Source organism: Camellia sinensis, chromosome 10, assembly GCF_055761805.1.
Source record: "Camellia sinensis isolate YWXY chromosome 10, ASM5576180v1, whole genome shotgun sequence".
Taxonomy (NCBI): domain Eukaryota; kingdom Viridiplantae; phylum Streptophyta; class Magnoliopsida; order Ericales; family Theaceae; genus Camellia; species Camellia sinensis.
The window spans coordinates 2118749-2135379 of record NC_138970.1 but is presented as its reverse complement, the minus strand read 5'-3'; the positions used below and the strand labels follow the sequence as shown (position 1 = coordinate 2135379).

The 16631-nt window shown below is 41.6% G+C and overlaps 1 protein-coding gene across 1 annotated transcript; it reads left to right on the top strand.

The window, feature by feature from the left end:
* The first annotated feature begins 5227 nt into the window (after positions 1-5227).
* LOC145800938 (uncharacterized) lies at positions 5228-7506 on the top strand. Its single transcript, XM_082890736.1, has 3 exons — positions 5228-5573; positions 5652-6122; positions 6209-7506. Exons 1-3 carry the CDS (start codon positions 5324-5326, stop codon positions 7372-7374), a joined length of 1887 nt encoding a protein of 628 aa, XP_082746862.1. The 5' UTR covers positions 5228-5323; the 3' UTR covers positions 7375-7506.
* Positions 7507-16631: the final 9125 nt, after the last annotated feature.

Below are 16631 nucleotides of genomic sequence, written 5' to 3'. Positions count from 1 at the left end.
TTAGGTTAGTCATGTGCTTGGTTCGGCCCTTCAAAAATTCAAGTAAACATCATTTTTAAGGGCCGCGGGGGGTAATGTTAACACCATAAATCTGCAATTTTATTATTATTTATTATTTATATAATTGCAGGACACGTGGCATCCTCTTATTCATTTGGAAGTTAAAGGAAGTTATAAAGATAGTGGAGAATATGAAGGACAAAGTGGATGAGTGGGAGGACAAAGTGGATGAGTGGAATGACACATGGCAAGACAAGAATGAAGATGGAAGAAATGGGTAGTTACTAAGTAGTTATTGCTGTATTTTTTCTTCTATAAATAGCCATTAATGGCTACATTGTAAGGATCCAGAATTCATAATCAAAGACACTTGATTTCAATATTTCTTGTTATTTTCCTTATCTTAGGAGTAGTTTAACATAGATTTATATTTCGAAGCATTTATTTTCAGCATTTCCATTTCGAAGCATTTTATGCACTTTCTTTTCGAAGCATAGGAGTAGAGGTAAGTAATTATTACTTTGATTGTTCACTCAATCATCTTTCTCCGTTCCCCATTCTTCTTTTAATTTTTCTTTTCTTTACACTTGGCAATCTTGAAGTCCTCTTCGTTGAGGCAAAAGAACCGTCAACACAATCGCTTGATAATTGGCTTGAATTTAATCTGTAAGGATTTTTTCAATCCTTGCTGGCACGCTCGCATTTATGATATTTTCCTTCGTAGGAAAAATAAGCCAACATTTTAGCCAACATTTTTTTAAAAATATATGTTGGCTTTTTGGCTTTTCGAAGGGTATTTTTGTGAATGTGAGCGTGCCAGCAAGGATCAATCAGTCCTTACAGAAATTATAATTGCCAACCAATTATCAGACGATTGTGTTTTAGTTCTTTTCAGCCTCAATGAAGAGGACTTTTACTGGTGGCTTGACTTAGGAGAAATTAAGAGAAATAACAGTAATATGAAGAACAATTGAAGTATTTCATAAAAATGAACACTTACAACGGTCCGAACTCAGCCTCGGAGAGGTTTACAACAGCAATCTACTTGAATCTACTTGAAGCTACTCCTATGAATCGAAGTGCAGTGCGAGTATTTAAAGTGCAGGTATTTAAAGAACAGGTATTTAAGGACTGGAAATGTAAATGACTGGAAAGAAAATATATGAAGTAAATGACTGGTTTGTATGGTCTGAGTCCGTCCCTCTTTCTGGGGGCTACCCTGCTATTTATACTCGTCAGTGATGACCTTCGAACTGCACTTCGAACTGTCGAACTGCTCCTCCATGATCGCTGGTCATGCTTCCTTACAAGTAGCTCCATTACGCCATTACTGGCAGTTGAGCTTCCCTCTTGTACTTAGATTTGAATATGAGTAACCGTTTGAAGACACGTCATCTTGCATCCCGTTTATTTGATCTAGTGTTACTCGGATCATGTGAGGACCAATGTTTATTGTCACGTGTACGATCAGGATTAAAGGCTTGAATAACCTTCCTTTATTACCCTTACTATGCCACGTGTCGAACTGTAACTGGCTTTTACAAAATATGTAGCCAACATTACCCCCCGCACTAATATACCCAATACTTGGTGATATTAGTGGATTGCAGTTTTCCCGCGCTTCCAGAACGTGTATGAAGTCCATATTCTGGAAATACAACCGTCATCCATTTGGAGATCATCTACATTAACTCGTCGAACATCCCAATACCTTAGTATTCGAACAGGTTATGGCTGCATCAACTTCCCTTTCTATTGATCAAGCATATGAAGAGCCTTTGAGTGATGTTGTTCCCCCTCGAAAGAACCTCCACGCATTCATTAGCCACCTTTACCCGCCCTTCTATATTCAGGTAATGGAGGCTTTTGTAGATTATAAACCTCTGGACTATGAACACATTGCTTTTAATCCCTTGGTTTACAAACTTACAGATACAAAGAATTCTTCCCCTAAGCTCCCTTTGTATTCTGACCGAACTACCCTCGAGCCTTTGCTTCGACAAGTTGAAAATATGGATCTAGGAAACTCTTCTTCACAGACCTCTGCATGGGATGAAATTGTGACCTCTTCATCCTCTGGAGCTTCTGGCTGGACAAGCTGGTCCACTCCTGAGACTTATGATCTAAGGGAGCGAATCAATCACCATTTTGTTGAGTTTACTGACCCTTTGGAGTTTCCCTCCTACGCTCGAAGCTCAGTGGTCTACCCTTACGCGCCCATTGACCTTCGACGTAGCTTGGAGGAGAATCTGCTTGTGGCTTGGTATACTTCTTCCATGCCTACGAAGATAATGCATCCTGCCCAACGTTCAGAAGAAGCACAAGGGTATACCCCTTCATTTTTAGCCAAAAAGGCGAAGATTTGTTCTTCTGATTGGCTTGACTATATTAATGCTTTTGCTCCTTCTGTTCCCGTGCCATCTCCCATAATAGAAGCATCCACACCTTCTTCTGCATCTGCATCCTCTGAGATAGAAACACCTGCTCCTTCCCCTTCGTCTTCTGAAGCAGAATCATCTTCTCCTTCTCCTCCTCCCATCCTTTCCTGGACAGAAAAACTAAGACTTGCCCTTCCAATGGACAAAGTCTTTCCACCTTACCAACCTCCGTCACCCCCTTCTCCAGCCGAGCGAAAGCAAGCTCAACTTTTGCTTGCGGCTTTCTCCCACCTGCCCTTCAATGTTCTTGAGGATGATATTCCTCTTAAGAATTTCCAATGGGCTTGTGATATCCTCACTAGGGGTCATGTCCTCAACCCTCTTGCTCAAGCAGAGCTCCATTTGTTTTTGGACCAACTCCCAGTGCTCCTCTACTGGCATCAGAATTCTAAGATCACCATCCAAAATCTGGATGAACTTTTATCTCTCCGAATTCATGCCCAATATGAAGCAGAGAATCTCATCGAAGAACTCGATGACTTCAGGAATAAAGATTCTACGTACTGGGATGGTTTGGTTATAGATGACTTGGAACAAAAATCGAGGGAAGAGGCCTTCGAAGCAAAGGCTGAAGAACTCTATTATGAAGTGAGGGCTCATCAGCTTATGCAATCGACTTTAGAAGAAATAGAAGAAATAATAAAGAAAGAACAGAAATTTATTGACCATTGCTGGACAAAATTTCATGACCTTGTTATTTATTCTATTCCTTATTTTTATGAGCTTGAATTTGTACCGAGATAGAGTTACTTAATGTAATAAACAAAGTCTTTCTGTACTTAACACTGTTTGACTCTGTTTCCTTTTATCTCTAAAAGCTAACTCATAACTTTGAATTGAACAATTTCATACTTCGAATCAACTGTTTAATGAAGTACTAAAAGAACCAATCATGTCTTCTTCCAATTCATGGAGTAAAATTGACAATTCTGGCAGATATCATTTTAGTACTTTGATTTCAATGACTTTATATTAACTGTAACCAATATATGGTCATAGTTGATATAGCCAATCAATTTGAAACTGATCTCTTTTGGCTTCGAAGGGCAAACTATGGCAATTCCTTCTTGCTCAAACCAATAACTGGTTTGGATGTTCCGAACAATGCCCTTTTTTCCTTAAAGAGTTCTAGGGCTTGCTTCGAATGTTATCACTTCGAACAGGTCTTTAGATTTTTTGAAGTAGACCAATACTTTGAATATTCAGACATTTTTAAGCATGCAGTATGCTTCGAAGTCGGCTCCTGCATTTCGAAGCCGTTTTTGTTTGAAATTTTAGCGCCAAAATGTGGCTTCGAAGCTGGCATCAATGTGCTTTTCCCTCCAGAAATTATCGATGTTGAAAGAGATTCCTTGTTTTCGCACGTTTTAGTACTTAATGACTTACGAGATGTATCCCCGCACACAAAAGTTATTTAAAACCTTTTCACTCTGTGCCCCGGAATTGCTTACACATTCAAATCCCCTTTGGATTTCCATTTCTCTCTACTCCCTTCTATATTTTCCGAAAACCCACGATCAATGGCTTCTTCCCCATCAAAAGTTCCGACCATAGAGCGCGTAAGCTCATCTGTGGCTTTGAAGCGGCTTATTGATGCTGAATGTGAGAAATACAAGGGTGATGAGAAAAGTGCTATCGATGGGCGTTTCTTTATCCCTCGTCGCCATGTGCAGCGAGAGTACGTGCTAGGACCTATTTTCAAGGAGATCCCTTCCGAGCTTCCCGCCCTATATCCTCGCTTGGAGAATCAATGCCTTCTGTATGAAGGTGGTCTCGACTGGCAAGGCTGGAAAGTCAATCGTCCTCACCGATGCTGGCCCACGATGAGACCAGAGTGGCAAGAATGGTACGACCGAGTTGTCCCTGCTAGGACATTGGACCTTCAAGAACTCTGCCTTCTTGATGCTCTTCGACTATCTAGGGTAACTATCCCAGAAGACCCTTTTCTAATCCCCGCTGCTTTATGTTTCTGGAACCCTATTTTCAATTTCTTTCAGTTTAGGTGTGGGATGATGGCTCCCACTGTTCTTGATATTTGCCACCTATTAGGAGTATCCCCCATTGGTACCCCCATCACACCAGATTTTCCTGACTTAGTAGTCCCTTTCTCCCTCCCCTCTCTTAATGTATCTTACAGTGATTTTGTTAGAGTCGAGAACAAAAGAATGGGTCCAGTAACTGATAGGGAATTCTTTTCCTTTTTATTATATTGGCTTTGCAAATTTCTTTTCTGCACCTCCTCCCAAAGAATCATGCTCGAATTTGCTCCTCTTGCCAAAGCCTTGGTTTTGCAGAAAAGAATAGCCTTAGCCCCATACATTCTGGGTCATGTATATAGAGTTTGTTCCCTCTTTTGTGAGAAACCCCTAGATGCCAATCAAGGGGGACCATTTTGGATTCTTCAGCTTTGGCTCTTTGCCTATTTTTCTGAACTACAATCCAAATGTCTTAAATTTTCTGGGCTACACTCCCTCACTCATGGCATAAAACTGGCCAATGCTTCACTTTATCCAGCTACTTTTGCCTTTTATTTCTCCTTCTTTCATCAACTACCAGCTGCTCTTCCTGATCATCGTTTCCGTCCCTTCGAAGCTAGCATAGGTCCAACCTGGTTAAATCACTTCCTTAGTGATAGGCTCTGTGCTTTGCCTATTCATAAAGATATGTGGGCTTCCCTACTGATCCCTAGGGAACTGTTTATTGGGACCACCAACCCCAGAGCCTATAAATGCATAGCTGAGCCTTATTCTCCTGCTCAATTTGCTAGACAATTTGGCCTTACACAAGGAGTTCCAATACCTCTTTGCAGCAACACCAATCTGAGTCTTACTAAGAGGGATTTGAAGGTTCGAAAATCGAGATTAGAAGAGGCAACCTTCAAGTTTATGGATGATTTGGCCAGTTTTGAGTTCATCCCTTTCTCCCCTCATGGTACTGAATTGAAGAGATATCAAAATTGGTGGGTGAGCAACATGGAAGTTTATTTGGCCATCTCCTCTCAAAACCTATTGGAGGTGCTGGATGTGCCCAAGCCCAAAGAAGCTGAGACTGTCATTTCTTCCACTATTCCAATTACAGTAACTGCTACAACTCAGTTTACTTCTGCTGCTTCAATTCCTCCCAGAGTCACTCGAAGTATGTACCCCTTTCTCCTTTTCTCTAACCTCTTCATATAATGCTTGCTATCTTATCTCTAATCCTTCTTTTATGAAGGTGGTCAACAACAAAAGAAGAAGAGACTCTTTGAGCTAGAAAGGGAAAAAACTGAACTTCCAGAGATGGAGGAAGAAGAAAATGATCAAGAACAGGAGTCTCCCTTGAAAAGAAACAAAAGAGACCCTCAATTGGCTCAAGAGGGGATAGCCGCTAGGGAAGAAGAGGAGAAGCTCACTTTTGAAGAGTCTGGACCCCAACCTAAAAAGGTCGAGAAGACAATGGAGGAGCGAATGATTCCAACTCAAAGGAAAAGGAGAAGAAAAATTACCGTTTCTCCTTCCGATTTTACCGAAGATTCTGATTCCGAGACAATTGCTCAAGTAATAGAAAAGAGGAGGAAGATCACTGTTCTAGCTACCAGCTCGTTTGAAGATCCCATCCATGAGGTTGTAGAACAAGAATATCCCAAAGCCATAGTTGTTCTTGAAAGAGCTGAGGAGAGGCAGCAGCAACAATTCCTTGGGACAAGTAAGTTTCTGCATGCCTTTATTCTTTTCTTGTCGACTTTTCAAGACTAAGACTTGACATTACCTCACATTTTCTTCTTTTTACAGCAACGACCACTGCATTAATCTTCCCAACGGAAACTTCCCCAATTTCAGTCGAAGTTGATCAGATGCAACGCGTGAAAACCATTCAAATCACGCTCCCACTTCCTAAGCCTATATTCGATACGTCTTTACCGAGGCCGAGTATCCCTGCATCTCTTTTCCTTGGCTTAGAGCCATACCTCCCTTTCTTGACTCTTGATCTGCCTCAGTTTGTTTCTTCGATCCTCACTCTTCCTCCTACTGCTACTTCATCTCGCATGGCAGTTGATTCTCCTTCAGGGGATGCCGATAATTTTCCAATTCATGACTCATCACCAATGCCTACTTCCAGCCCTTCCTCACTTGATTTGCTGGTGGCCAAGACCATAGAGGCTGCCAAAGATGCTCCATCTGTTTCTCCCATCCCTATGCAGCCCTTTGTGTCTTCCACCACAACACTCTCTATGCCCTTCATGTCAAGGGATGAGGTAGACATTTTTGAAGAAAGACTAGCTAGTCTTTTTGACATTCCTTCTACCTCTCCTACTTCTACTACTGAAGCTGAGCCATTAGCCTTGGCTAACTCCCTTTTGGAAATCTTCGAGAGTTCTCCTTCCTCCAGCAACAAGCCTTTTGTACCTTTAGTAGATTTGGACACATGCTTGCAACTGTTGACTTCCTTTTCGAGGATCCCCTTCGAGGCTCTACAAAGGCCTATCATCAGGAACGGGTTCCTTCAATGCTGTAACATTGCTGAGCAGTCTGCCATGAGTGTTTCAAGTCATCTATCTCAGGCTGCAGCTACTATTGATTTCTATCTCAACATTTGCCATGCTGCTAAAGCTGCGGATGATAAGCTGGTTAAGGACCAGAGTTTTGTTTCTCAGGTGCATACTGAAGTATCAACTCTGAAAGAACAACACTCTTCTGCCTCCCACTTTCGAGTCCAACTTCTGGAGAAGAAAGCTCAGCTCGAAGAGGAGTTAGCTGCAGTAAACCAAGCCTTGGTTCGAACTGATAAGAAATTGCACATCACCAATCAAGGACTGGCTGATCGAAAAGAAAACATGGCTGCAGCTATTCAATTATTTCCTTCCCTTAGTAATAGGAAAGCTATTGTACAAAAACAATTAAAGCATTGTAATGATTTTTGGGCCAACTTGTGGCATAATGTACTTGATTCTTTATGAAAGCACACTATTTTGAATATAATTTGAACAAGCTTTGTGTTTTTGCATATGGTGTTTACTCTATCCCTTGTGTCTCCCAAACGGTTGGAAAATAAGGTTTTAGATATCTGCCATTAATCTTTTTGGGATGTACATAACCATTCAAATTTCTTAAATGGTATGCTCCGAAAGGCAGAACCCTATGAATTTGATATGGACCTTCCCAATTAGGTGACCATTTGCCAAACTTATGGCTTTTAATCCCAATTGGGAGTATTGTCTTCCATACCAAATCACCTTCATCAAAGCCAATGTGTTTGACTTTCTTATTATAATTCTCGGCTGCTTTCTTCTTTTGGAAAAGAATGCTATTTAATGCCAAAATTCTGGCTTCATCTATGCCTTCTAATTCTAAGCACATACTTTGATGGTATTGTTCAGGATTCAATTGATCTTGACATCTTACTCTCAAAGATTTGACATTAATCTCTACTGGTAAGACTGCGTCATGTCCATACACCAAGGCATAAGGAGTGACCCCTGTGCTTGACCTCGGTGAGGTTCTATATGCCCACAGAACATCCAACAATAGGTTATGCCAATCCCTGGGATTGTCATCCACAACCTTTTGTATTCCTTTTTTCAAGGACTTATTGGATGACTCAGCTTGACCATTAGCTTGTGCATAATAGGGTGTGGAATTAACAAGGCTAATTCCAAATTCTGCCGCAAAAGCCTTCACCATCTTCCCATCAAACACAGTTCCATTATCAACTGTTATGGTTTGCGGGATTCCAAATCTATGGATCAAATCTTTAATAAAACCAATAACCTCTGTTTGGTCTACAGCCTTGTATGGCTTAGCTTCGACCCATTTAGTGAAGTAGTCAGTGGCCACTAGAATGAAACAATGATGTTTCGAAGAAGGTGGGTGTATTTTTCCCATCATATCCATGGCCCACCCTCTGAATGGCCAAGGCTTTACTACTGCATGTAGGTCAGTTATGGGCACGTGCCTTATTGTGCCATGCTTTTGACATGCCTGACACCCCTTTGCATATTCTATGCAGTCTTTAAGAATGGTTGGCCAATAATAGGAATGCCTTCGAAGCAACCATCTCATTTTTACACCAGGTTGATGAGCACCACAGATGCCTTCATGAACCTCAGCCATGGCTGTTAATGCTTCTTTTGGGCCTAGACATTCCAACAATAAGCCATCTCCCCCCCTTTTGTAGAGAGCATTACCATATATCATATATTGCATAGACTGCAATTTAACTTTTCTACTGGCCTTCGAAGATGGACCAACCAAGTACTGCATTATTGGATGCCTCCAATCTTGTTCTTGTAAGTCATTATGATTGACTTCCAAGATCACATTCCTTTTATTCAAAGGTTGAATTAATCTCTGATATGTTGTTTGGCTTATGTCCCTTTGGGTATTATCCCTTCTCTTGAAGTTCGAAGCCTTTTGAGCCACATCATTGGCTCTATTGTTCAAGAATCTTGGAACATGGGTTACATTTGCTATTTGAAACTGAGAAAGCAAATGTAATGCAACAACATAATATGGCAAGATACTTATGCTTTGACACTTGAAAATTCCTTTCACTTGGTTAATCACCAATTGAGAATCCCCAAATATGTCAACTGCATGTACTTGTAATCCAATAAGAATCTCTAGTCCCACAATTAAGGCTTCATATTCAGCCTGGTTATTGGAACAGGTAGCTTCATCCACTCTAAAACCATGGGTAGTTTCTGTCCCCTGTGGAGACTTGATTACAATACCAATTCCAATTAACCCATTTGCTTTCGACCCATCGAACCACATTTTCCATGGCTCAACACTGGTCATACCAAGTTCCATGATCTCCTGGTTCTCAGTTTGAGATGGATGGTCTGCCAAGAAATTGGCTAAAACCTGCCCTTTTACTGCCCTTTGAGGGACATATTCTAGATGAAATTCTGATAAGGCAAGTATCCATTTGCCAATTCTTCCCCTCAACATTGGTCTAGATAACATATATTTAACCAAATCTGTGGTTGCAATTACCAAGACAGTTGTAGGCAAAAGATAATATCTTAATTTTATTGCAGCAAAATACAAAGCAAGACACAGTTTTTCAACAGCTGAGTATTTACATTCACACGAACTTAAAAACCTACTAAGGTAATAAATAGCTTGCTCCTTGCCTTCTTCATTATCTTGGGCTAAGAAAGCTCCCAATGAATCCTCTGCTGCAGCTATGTATAACTTCAAGGGCTTGTTCCCCTTTGGTGGCATCAGCACTGGAGGTTTAGCCAAGTAGGCCTTGATACCTTCGAAAGCAATCTGATGCTCTGCTGTCCACACAAATTCCTCTTCATCTTTCAGCCTTAACAAGGAAGAAAATATTTTAGTTTTCCCTGCAGTGTTAGAAATGAACCTTCGAAGAAAGTTAACCTGCCCAAGGAACCTTTGTAATTCTTTCTTACTTGATGGGGGTTTGGCTTCGATGATTGCTTTGGCTTTATTCTGATCAATCTGTATTCCTTTCTTGTGAACAACATAGCCCAAGAAATTTCCAGATGATACCCCAAAAGCACATTTAAGAGGATTGAGCTTTAACTTGAACTTCCTCATCCTTTCAAAAGCTGCTTCTAAGTGAAACAGGTGCTCTTTCATGGATTGGGATTTAACTACAATATCATCAATATAACATTCCAGATATCCTCCAATAAGATCATGAAAGATAGTGTTCATGGCTCTTTGGTATGTAGCTCCAGCATTCTTTAGACCAAATGGCATTTTAACCCACTCAAAGGTGCCAATATTCCCAGGACATCTGAACGCTGTCTTGTGGATATCTTCCTCTGCAATGCATATTTGGTTGTAGCCGGAATGCCCATCCATCATTGACAAGACTTGGTGACCTGCTGAACTATCTACCAGCAAGTCCACTATAGGCATAGGGTACTCATCTTTGGGAGTTGCTAGATTTAAATTTCTGAAATCGATACATACCCTCATTTTGCCATTCTTCTTGACTACAGGCACAATATTAGATAGCCACTCAACATACCTGGCTGTTCTAATAAAACCTGCCTTGAGGAGTCTAAGGATCTCTTCCTTGACCTTCTGAATTACTTCTGGACTCATCCTTCTTGGTTTCTGTTTATAGGGCCTGAAATTAGGCTTCATAGGGAGCCTATGTTCCACTAATGACCTGTCCAATCCTGGTAGTTCATTATAAGACCATGCAAAGCAATCTTTGTATTTCTTCAGAACAACCAAAAGCTGGTTTCTGTCCAGAGCATTCAAACAAGCACTTACATAAGTGGGCTGTTGTACAGAACCTTCCCCTAGATTTACTTCTTCTAAAGGATCTTGTGCATGAGAACTCCCTCTAGTTTCTGCTGCCTTTGAAGTGATCTTCGAGCTTGGTTCTGCCCCTAAGTTCTTCAGTTCAATATCTCTGCCCTCCTCCTCATAGACAAAATCTGTCCACAAGGCTTCCTCTTCCTGTATTTCTTGGACTTTTGTTTCAATGTCCAAGGCACAGTACTTACCAAGAGTCAAGACTCTAGCCTGTTGCTGCTGCTGTTTGCAGCCAATTATCATGGCCTCTCTCTCTTGCTCCTGAACTTTCTGGACTATTGCTTTTATGTCCAATGCTGAAAACTTGATCAAAGCCAAGGACTTGGCTTCTGGTGATTCCTCTCTTTGCCTATAACCAGGCATCATTGTCATCTCTAAGGACAACCTCTTCACCAGCACTTTTTTGGACTAAGTGCTTCAGGTGTGTCACCTCTTCATCAGCCGTCACTTCGGCTGAATTGTCATCTTTCATCAGTATACTGAGAGGTGTCACTCCCTCAATATACAATTTAGCCTCCGCAAAGTCTGCACAGGCTATGAAGGGTTGAGGATCTGCGTCGATCTCCTCTGTCTCTCCATTGCCCAAGGCCATCATGATTTTCTGATGTAAAGAAGAAGGCACACACTTGTTAGTGTGGATCCAGTCCCTTCCAAGCAAAGCATTGTATTTAGCATTACTGTCGATTACGAAAAATGCTGTCATACAATCCCTGGTTCCCACACTTAAATTAATGGGTAGAATCCCCTGAGCCATTTGTTTATCTCCAGCAAATCCAGCAATGGTTGTGCTGGTTGGTATCAACCTGGGATTCTTTTTCCCTAGTTTCTTCAAAGAAGATTTCGGGAGTAGGTTCACTGCTGCCCCATTGTCTACTAGGACTCGGTTCAGCTGTACCCCATCAAAGAAAGCTTTGATGTACAAGGGCCTGACGTGCTGTGTCATCGAATCCGAGGGGTACTCAAATGGATATGATAGATTGATGCTTACCACCTCTTCACTCTCATATCCATCTTCCATCGGGATGACCATTTCGAAGTTATCTTGCACCATACTTGCTTGTGAATCTTCACTGGAGATCTGAACTGGGTCAGCTTCCTGCCCCTCTTGATTCTCATCTCCAGCTTGAAATTCTTGTGGCAATATGTGCACCATGTTTACTGATACTGGGGGAAACGAGCCAAACTGGATGGCTGGCTGTACTTGTTTCCCCTCTTGGTTACTTTGGTTGACTCCCTCAGAAACATCCTGCATGATGCATTCTGGTATTTCATCACTAACTGATCCCTTCGAAGGATTTTTCTCAACTGGCTCTTTAATCAGAAACGTTTGCTCAGCCATGAAGGCTTCAAACATCTCTTCCTCCACAACCTCTTTCTTCTGACTCACGCTAATCTCTTCTTCAGTCTCACTATCTGTTTCCATCAGAGCTTTCTCCAACCCTACCAAACTGGCCTTTTCTCTGGTTTTCAGTTCAGAATGAACCTTGGCCAACTGTTCTCGGCTGCAGACCACTGTGCTCTGTGGAACTGGCTTTGGAGCATGGTCTGATTTTAGGTTCTTCCTCCCTTCCGTTTTGACTGATGAAGAATTTTCTCCACCTTCCTTCAGATCCTTTTGGTACTGGGTGTACCTGCGCTGAATTTTTCTCCTCTGTGATCTTGAGATGACTGGGATCATGTCGGGTTCCCTCGTCTTTGGGTGTTTAAGCAGTACCCAGTTGTTCGGAGCCACCATAGGAGGCTTGATCATCCTGCCTTGGTTTACAGTATCTCCATAAGTACGTACCTCCCTAGGTTTGTTTTGCATTACAAACCAATCCGGGACCCCAGGTACCCATGAGCTTACTGATTCAGAAGCTGACCTGCCTTTTTCCACCTTCGAAGCCATCTTCGAAACTGGCCGTGAAGGTAAGTGCTTAGTTTTGTCCTCATGTTTTGAATCTGGTTCAGACCTTCGATAAGGGTGACCATTTTCTGTCCTGCGTGAAACTGATCTAGGGAGCCAATCTCTGGCTTTGATTCCATGGACTGAACTCCTCTCCAGCTTTCTTTCAGAATGGCTACTCTGCATTCTATAATAGTTATGTGGTCTGGATTCATGCAAGAGTTCCTTGCCTTTGTCATGCATTCTGTTTACCACAGGCTCAACCACTGGTGGTCTCTGCCTATCACTAGCCGGATACGGCCTTTTGTTGTAAGCATTGGTTGATTTAGGACGTCTCTGAACATCCCTGTAGTATTGCTTCCCATCAGTTGGAAGCCCCTTCAACCACTTGTAACTGAGTCTGCACCTGGGGCACATTCTCTGCATCACTGCTGCTTCTAAAGAATCATCATCCAGTGACTCTTCATCAGAACATTCCATCTGGTGTGAGGAACCTTGTTCAATAACTGGTAGTCTTCTAGTATTCTTCTTGACGTTGGTTTGATTAGCAACATGCATCTGCACATTGACTTCCTCCAATTCTGTCAAGGACAAGTTCTGGAAATCTGATGTAATGACATTGGCTGCTGCCTCTCCAACTTCTGGAAAGGGATTACTGTCAATTCCCATGGCTTTTTCTGTTTTAGCTGAGAACTTCAAACTTCCTTTCCGAATCTGTTCTTGGATCCTGTCTCGAAAAACAATGCAGTTTTTAGTCGAGTGAGACCAAGAATTATGCCATTTACAGTATACTTTTCCTTTCAGTTCATCCGGAGATGGTAGTTTTACTCCTTTAGGCAACTTAAGGAAATTAGCCGCGAGCAAATGATCAAAGATGTCATCTGCTTTTGTTAAATCGAAAGAGTATTTTCTGTGAAAGTCTTTCTTTTTAAACTGCTGGTCTATAGTTGTATCCTTACGAATTAATGCTTCACAGATTACAGGTTCTTTGCCTACAATCTCTGCTGCATCTATTTCATAATTAGGATCTCTATAATATGTCTTATATGATGCATTATTTCGATCTTGTTCCTCTTCTAATAATGTTTCATATCGAGACACCTTATAGGTCAGTTCGACCAAATCTCTGAATTCAGTTGAATCAAACTTCTTTCGAAGCCTGAATTCTAAACCATTTTGAGCCAATCTGACGAATTCTGGCTCTGGCAGGATGACTCTACATTTATTTCGAGCCCTTTTAAATCTGGCAATAAACTGAGTAGCCTTTTCTTCAGGCCTTTGACTCAACCTAGCCAAATCTGCCATAGATACTTCTGGTTCTGATTGGAAGAATTGGGCATGAAATGCCTCTTCCATTTGTTGCCAATTTTGAATGGAGCCAGGTGTAAGGTTGATGTACCATACAAATGCTCCTCCCGTTAGGGAATTTGGAAATAATCTCAGTTTCATATAATCATGGTTAGTGAATTCACCGCATTGAGCAGCAAATCTAGCAATATGTTCTATCGTTGATTGATTTCCAGTCCCATAAAAAAGGGTAAAATCTGGTATCCTGAATCCCCTTGGGTATTCATGTACCCTATCTACCCATTCTGGGTATGGTTTTCTGTATATAGGAGTCTGGACCCCCCGAGCCATTGGTCCACATATCTCCCTAACAATATCAACAATCTGGTCTCTAGGGACCATATTTTGTGCCTGCTGAACCACTACTGGAGGAGCAAACACAGGATTTGGTGGATAAACTTGTGCTTGTGGTCCTCTTGGTCCATAAGGTGGTAAATTTGGGGCTGGTTGTCCTTGCGGTGCAGGTTGCTGTTGAGGGTATGGGTAACCTCTTTGAGCATGACCTGCGAAAGGACCTGCAACAGGTGCTGGGACAGGTGTCGTGTCTCTACCATTTGTAGGAAAACCCTCCAACCCCCCGGGTGTAAATTCGAATAAGGGATTGGTGTACCCTCTTGTGCCAGGTATGGCTTCGAACATAGGATTTGTAACCATTCTTACACCAATTTCTTGTACTTGGCCAGATCCACCAACTTGTGTGGCTTCATTATTAAGTGCTGAGGTATTTTGGCCTGCTATAGGCCTTGAAATGGGTTCATACCAAGACTGAGGTGATGGTCTTTCAAAGTTTTGGGTACTAGTTTGACCATTAACTTGCATAGGCTGTTTTTCTCTAGCCAATCTTTGTTGGGGGACATTTACAACTTCCTCCGTTTGTCTTGTGTTTGTTGGTTGGTGGTTATTCATTCGATCCAAAAAGGATGTTGCCCACCTTTCCATTGTGTTCATTAGTTGTTGTCCCATGGCATTCACTAAACCATCCCATGGATTTGTTGGCATAGTGGACGGTCCAATTCCTTGGTTTTGTCCAATAATATGAACATATGGTTCTTGTCCAGAAGTACTGGTCTGCTCGACCATGGGTTCTGACAATATAGGAGTTTCCACAGGATGTGTTACCACATTATCCTCTGGATTTGGTATTTCTACCTCTCCTTCCACGCCTTCTTCGAAGCGTTCATTTTCTCCTTGTCGTCTTCTTCTAGCCATTTTTAATTAAGTCTCACTGGGCGTGCCAAAAATATATGTTGGCTTTTTGGCTTTTCGAAGGGTATTTTTGTGAATGTGAGCGTGCCAGCAAGGATCAATCAGTCCTTACAGAAATTATAATTGCCAACCAATTATCAGACGATTGTGTTTTAGTTCTTTTCAGCCTCAATGAAGAGGACTTTTACTGGTGGCTTGACTTAGGAGAAATTAAGAGAAATAACAGTAATATGAAGAACAATTGAAGTATTTCATAAAAATGAACACTTACAACGGTCCGAACTCAGCCTCGGAGAGGTTTACAACAGCAATCTACTTGAATCTACTTGAAGCTACTCCTATGAATCGAAGTGCAGTGCGAGTATTTAAAGTGCAGGTATTTAAAGAACAGGTATTTAAGGACTGGAAATGTAAATGACTGGAAAGAAAATATATGAAGTAAATGACTGGTTTGTATGGTCTGAGTCCGTCCCTCTTTCTGGGGGCTACCCTGCTATTTATACTCGTCAGTGATGACCTTCGAACTGCACTTCGAACTGTCGAACTGCTCCTCCATGATCGCTGGTCATGCTTCCTTACAAGTAGCTCCATTACGCCATTACTGGCAGTTGAGCTTCCCTCTTGTACTTAGATTTGAATATGAGTAACCGTTTGAAGACACGTCATCTTGCATCCCGTTTATTTGATCTAGTGTTACTCGGATCATGTGAGGACCAATGTTTATTGTCACGTGTACGATCAGGATTAAAGGCTTGAATAACCTTCCTTTATTACCCTTACTATGCCACGTGTCGAACTGTAACTGGCTTTTACAAAATATGTAGCCAACAAATAGATATCAAAAAAAATATATAAAAAGGACAAGAAAAGCTTATATATGGGTTTGGACTGTAATATAGCCTTTGGATCTAATTCTTTTCAACATGTCCTTTTGGAGATTCCTGTAGATCTTGGTGCTTCATTAGAGGCTATGAAAAAATGGTCTAGTCTTTGTGTCAAGGACCCAAGCTGCATGCACTTGAGCAAAGCTGCCTATTGATGACCATCCCTCTCTCACCTTCCTAGCCGGTGACACCTCTACCTTTCTCACTCCCCAATCCTTCCCCTAGCTCCTTTCTCTTTTGTCACCGCTGCCATGCCCAACCCTCTTGCCCACCACTGCTACCACCCACAACCTTCTCCCCTTTCGCACTTCCCTCCCTCTTTGCTCTCTTTCCTTCCATCCCCTCTCTTCTCTGCGAACTAGTTTATGATCTCACACACAATCTCATTGCAATTGATCGTGTTTTTGCAATTATGGGAAGCATGAGAGTAGGAAGAGCTAGAGAGGATTAGGACAAAAAAATGGGAGGGACAATAATGTAATTTTGATAATGTTTTATGCAATTTTTTGTGAAGTTTTCATGTCGGATGCAATTATTTTAGATTATCCCAATTTTTGCAATTATTTCCACTTTCCATTTTTCTGCAATTATT

What these genes read in the sequence shown, in the direction of transcription:
- LOC145800938 (XM_082890736.1), top strand. Translation starts at nt 5,324, where the DNA reads ATGGATGATTTGGCCAGTTTTGAGTTCATCCCTTTCTCCCCTCATGGT. An exon ending in TCCTCCCAGAGTCACTCGAA is followed by an intron (nt 5,574 to 5,651) that starts GTATGTACCCCT and finishes TCTTTTATGAAG; the next exon opens with GTGGTCAACAACAAAAGAAG. An exon ending in GCAACAATTCCTTGGGACAA is followed by an intron (nt 6,123 to 6,208) that starts GTAAGTTTCTGC and finishes TTCTTTTTACAG; the next exon opens with CAACGACCACTGCATTAATC.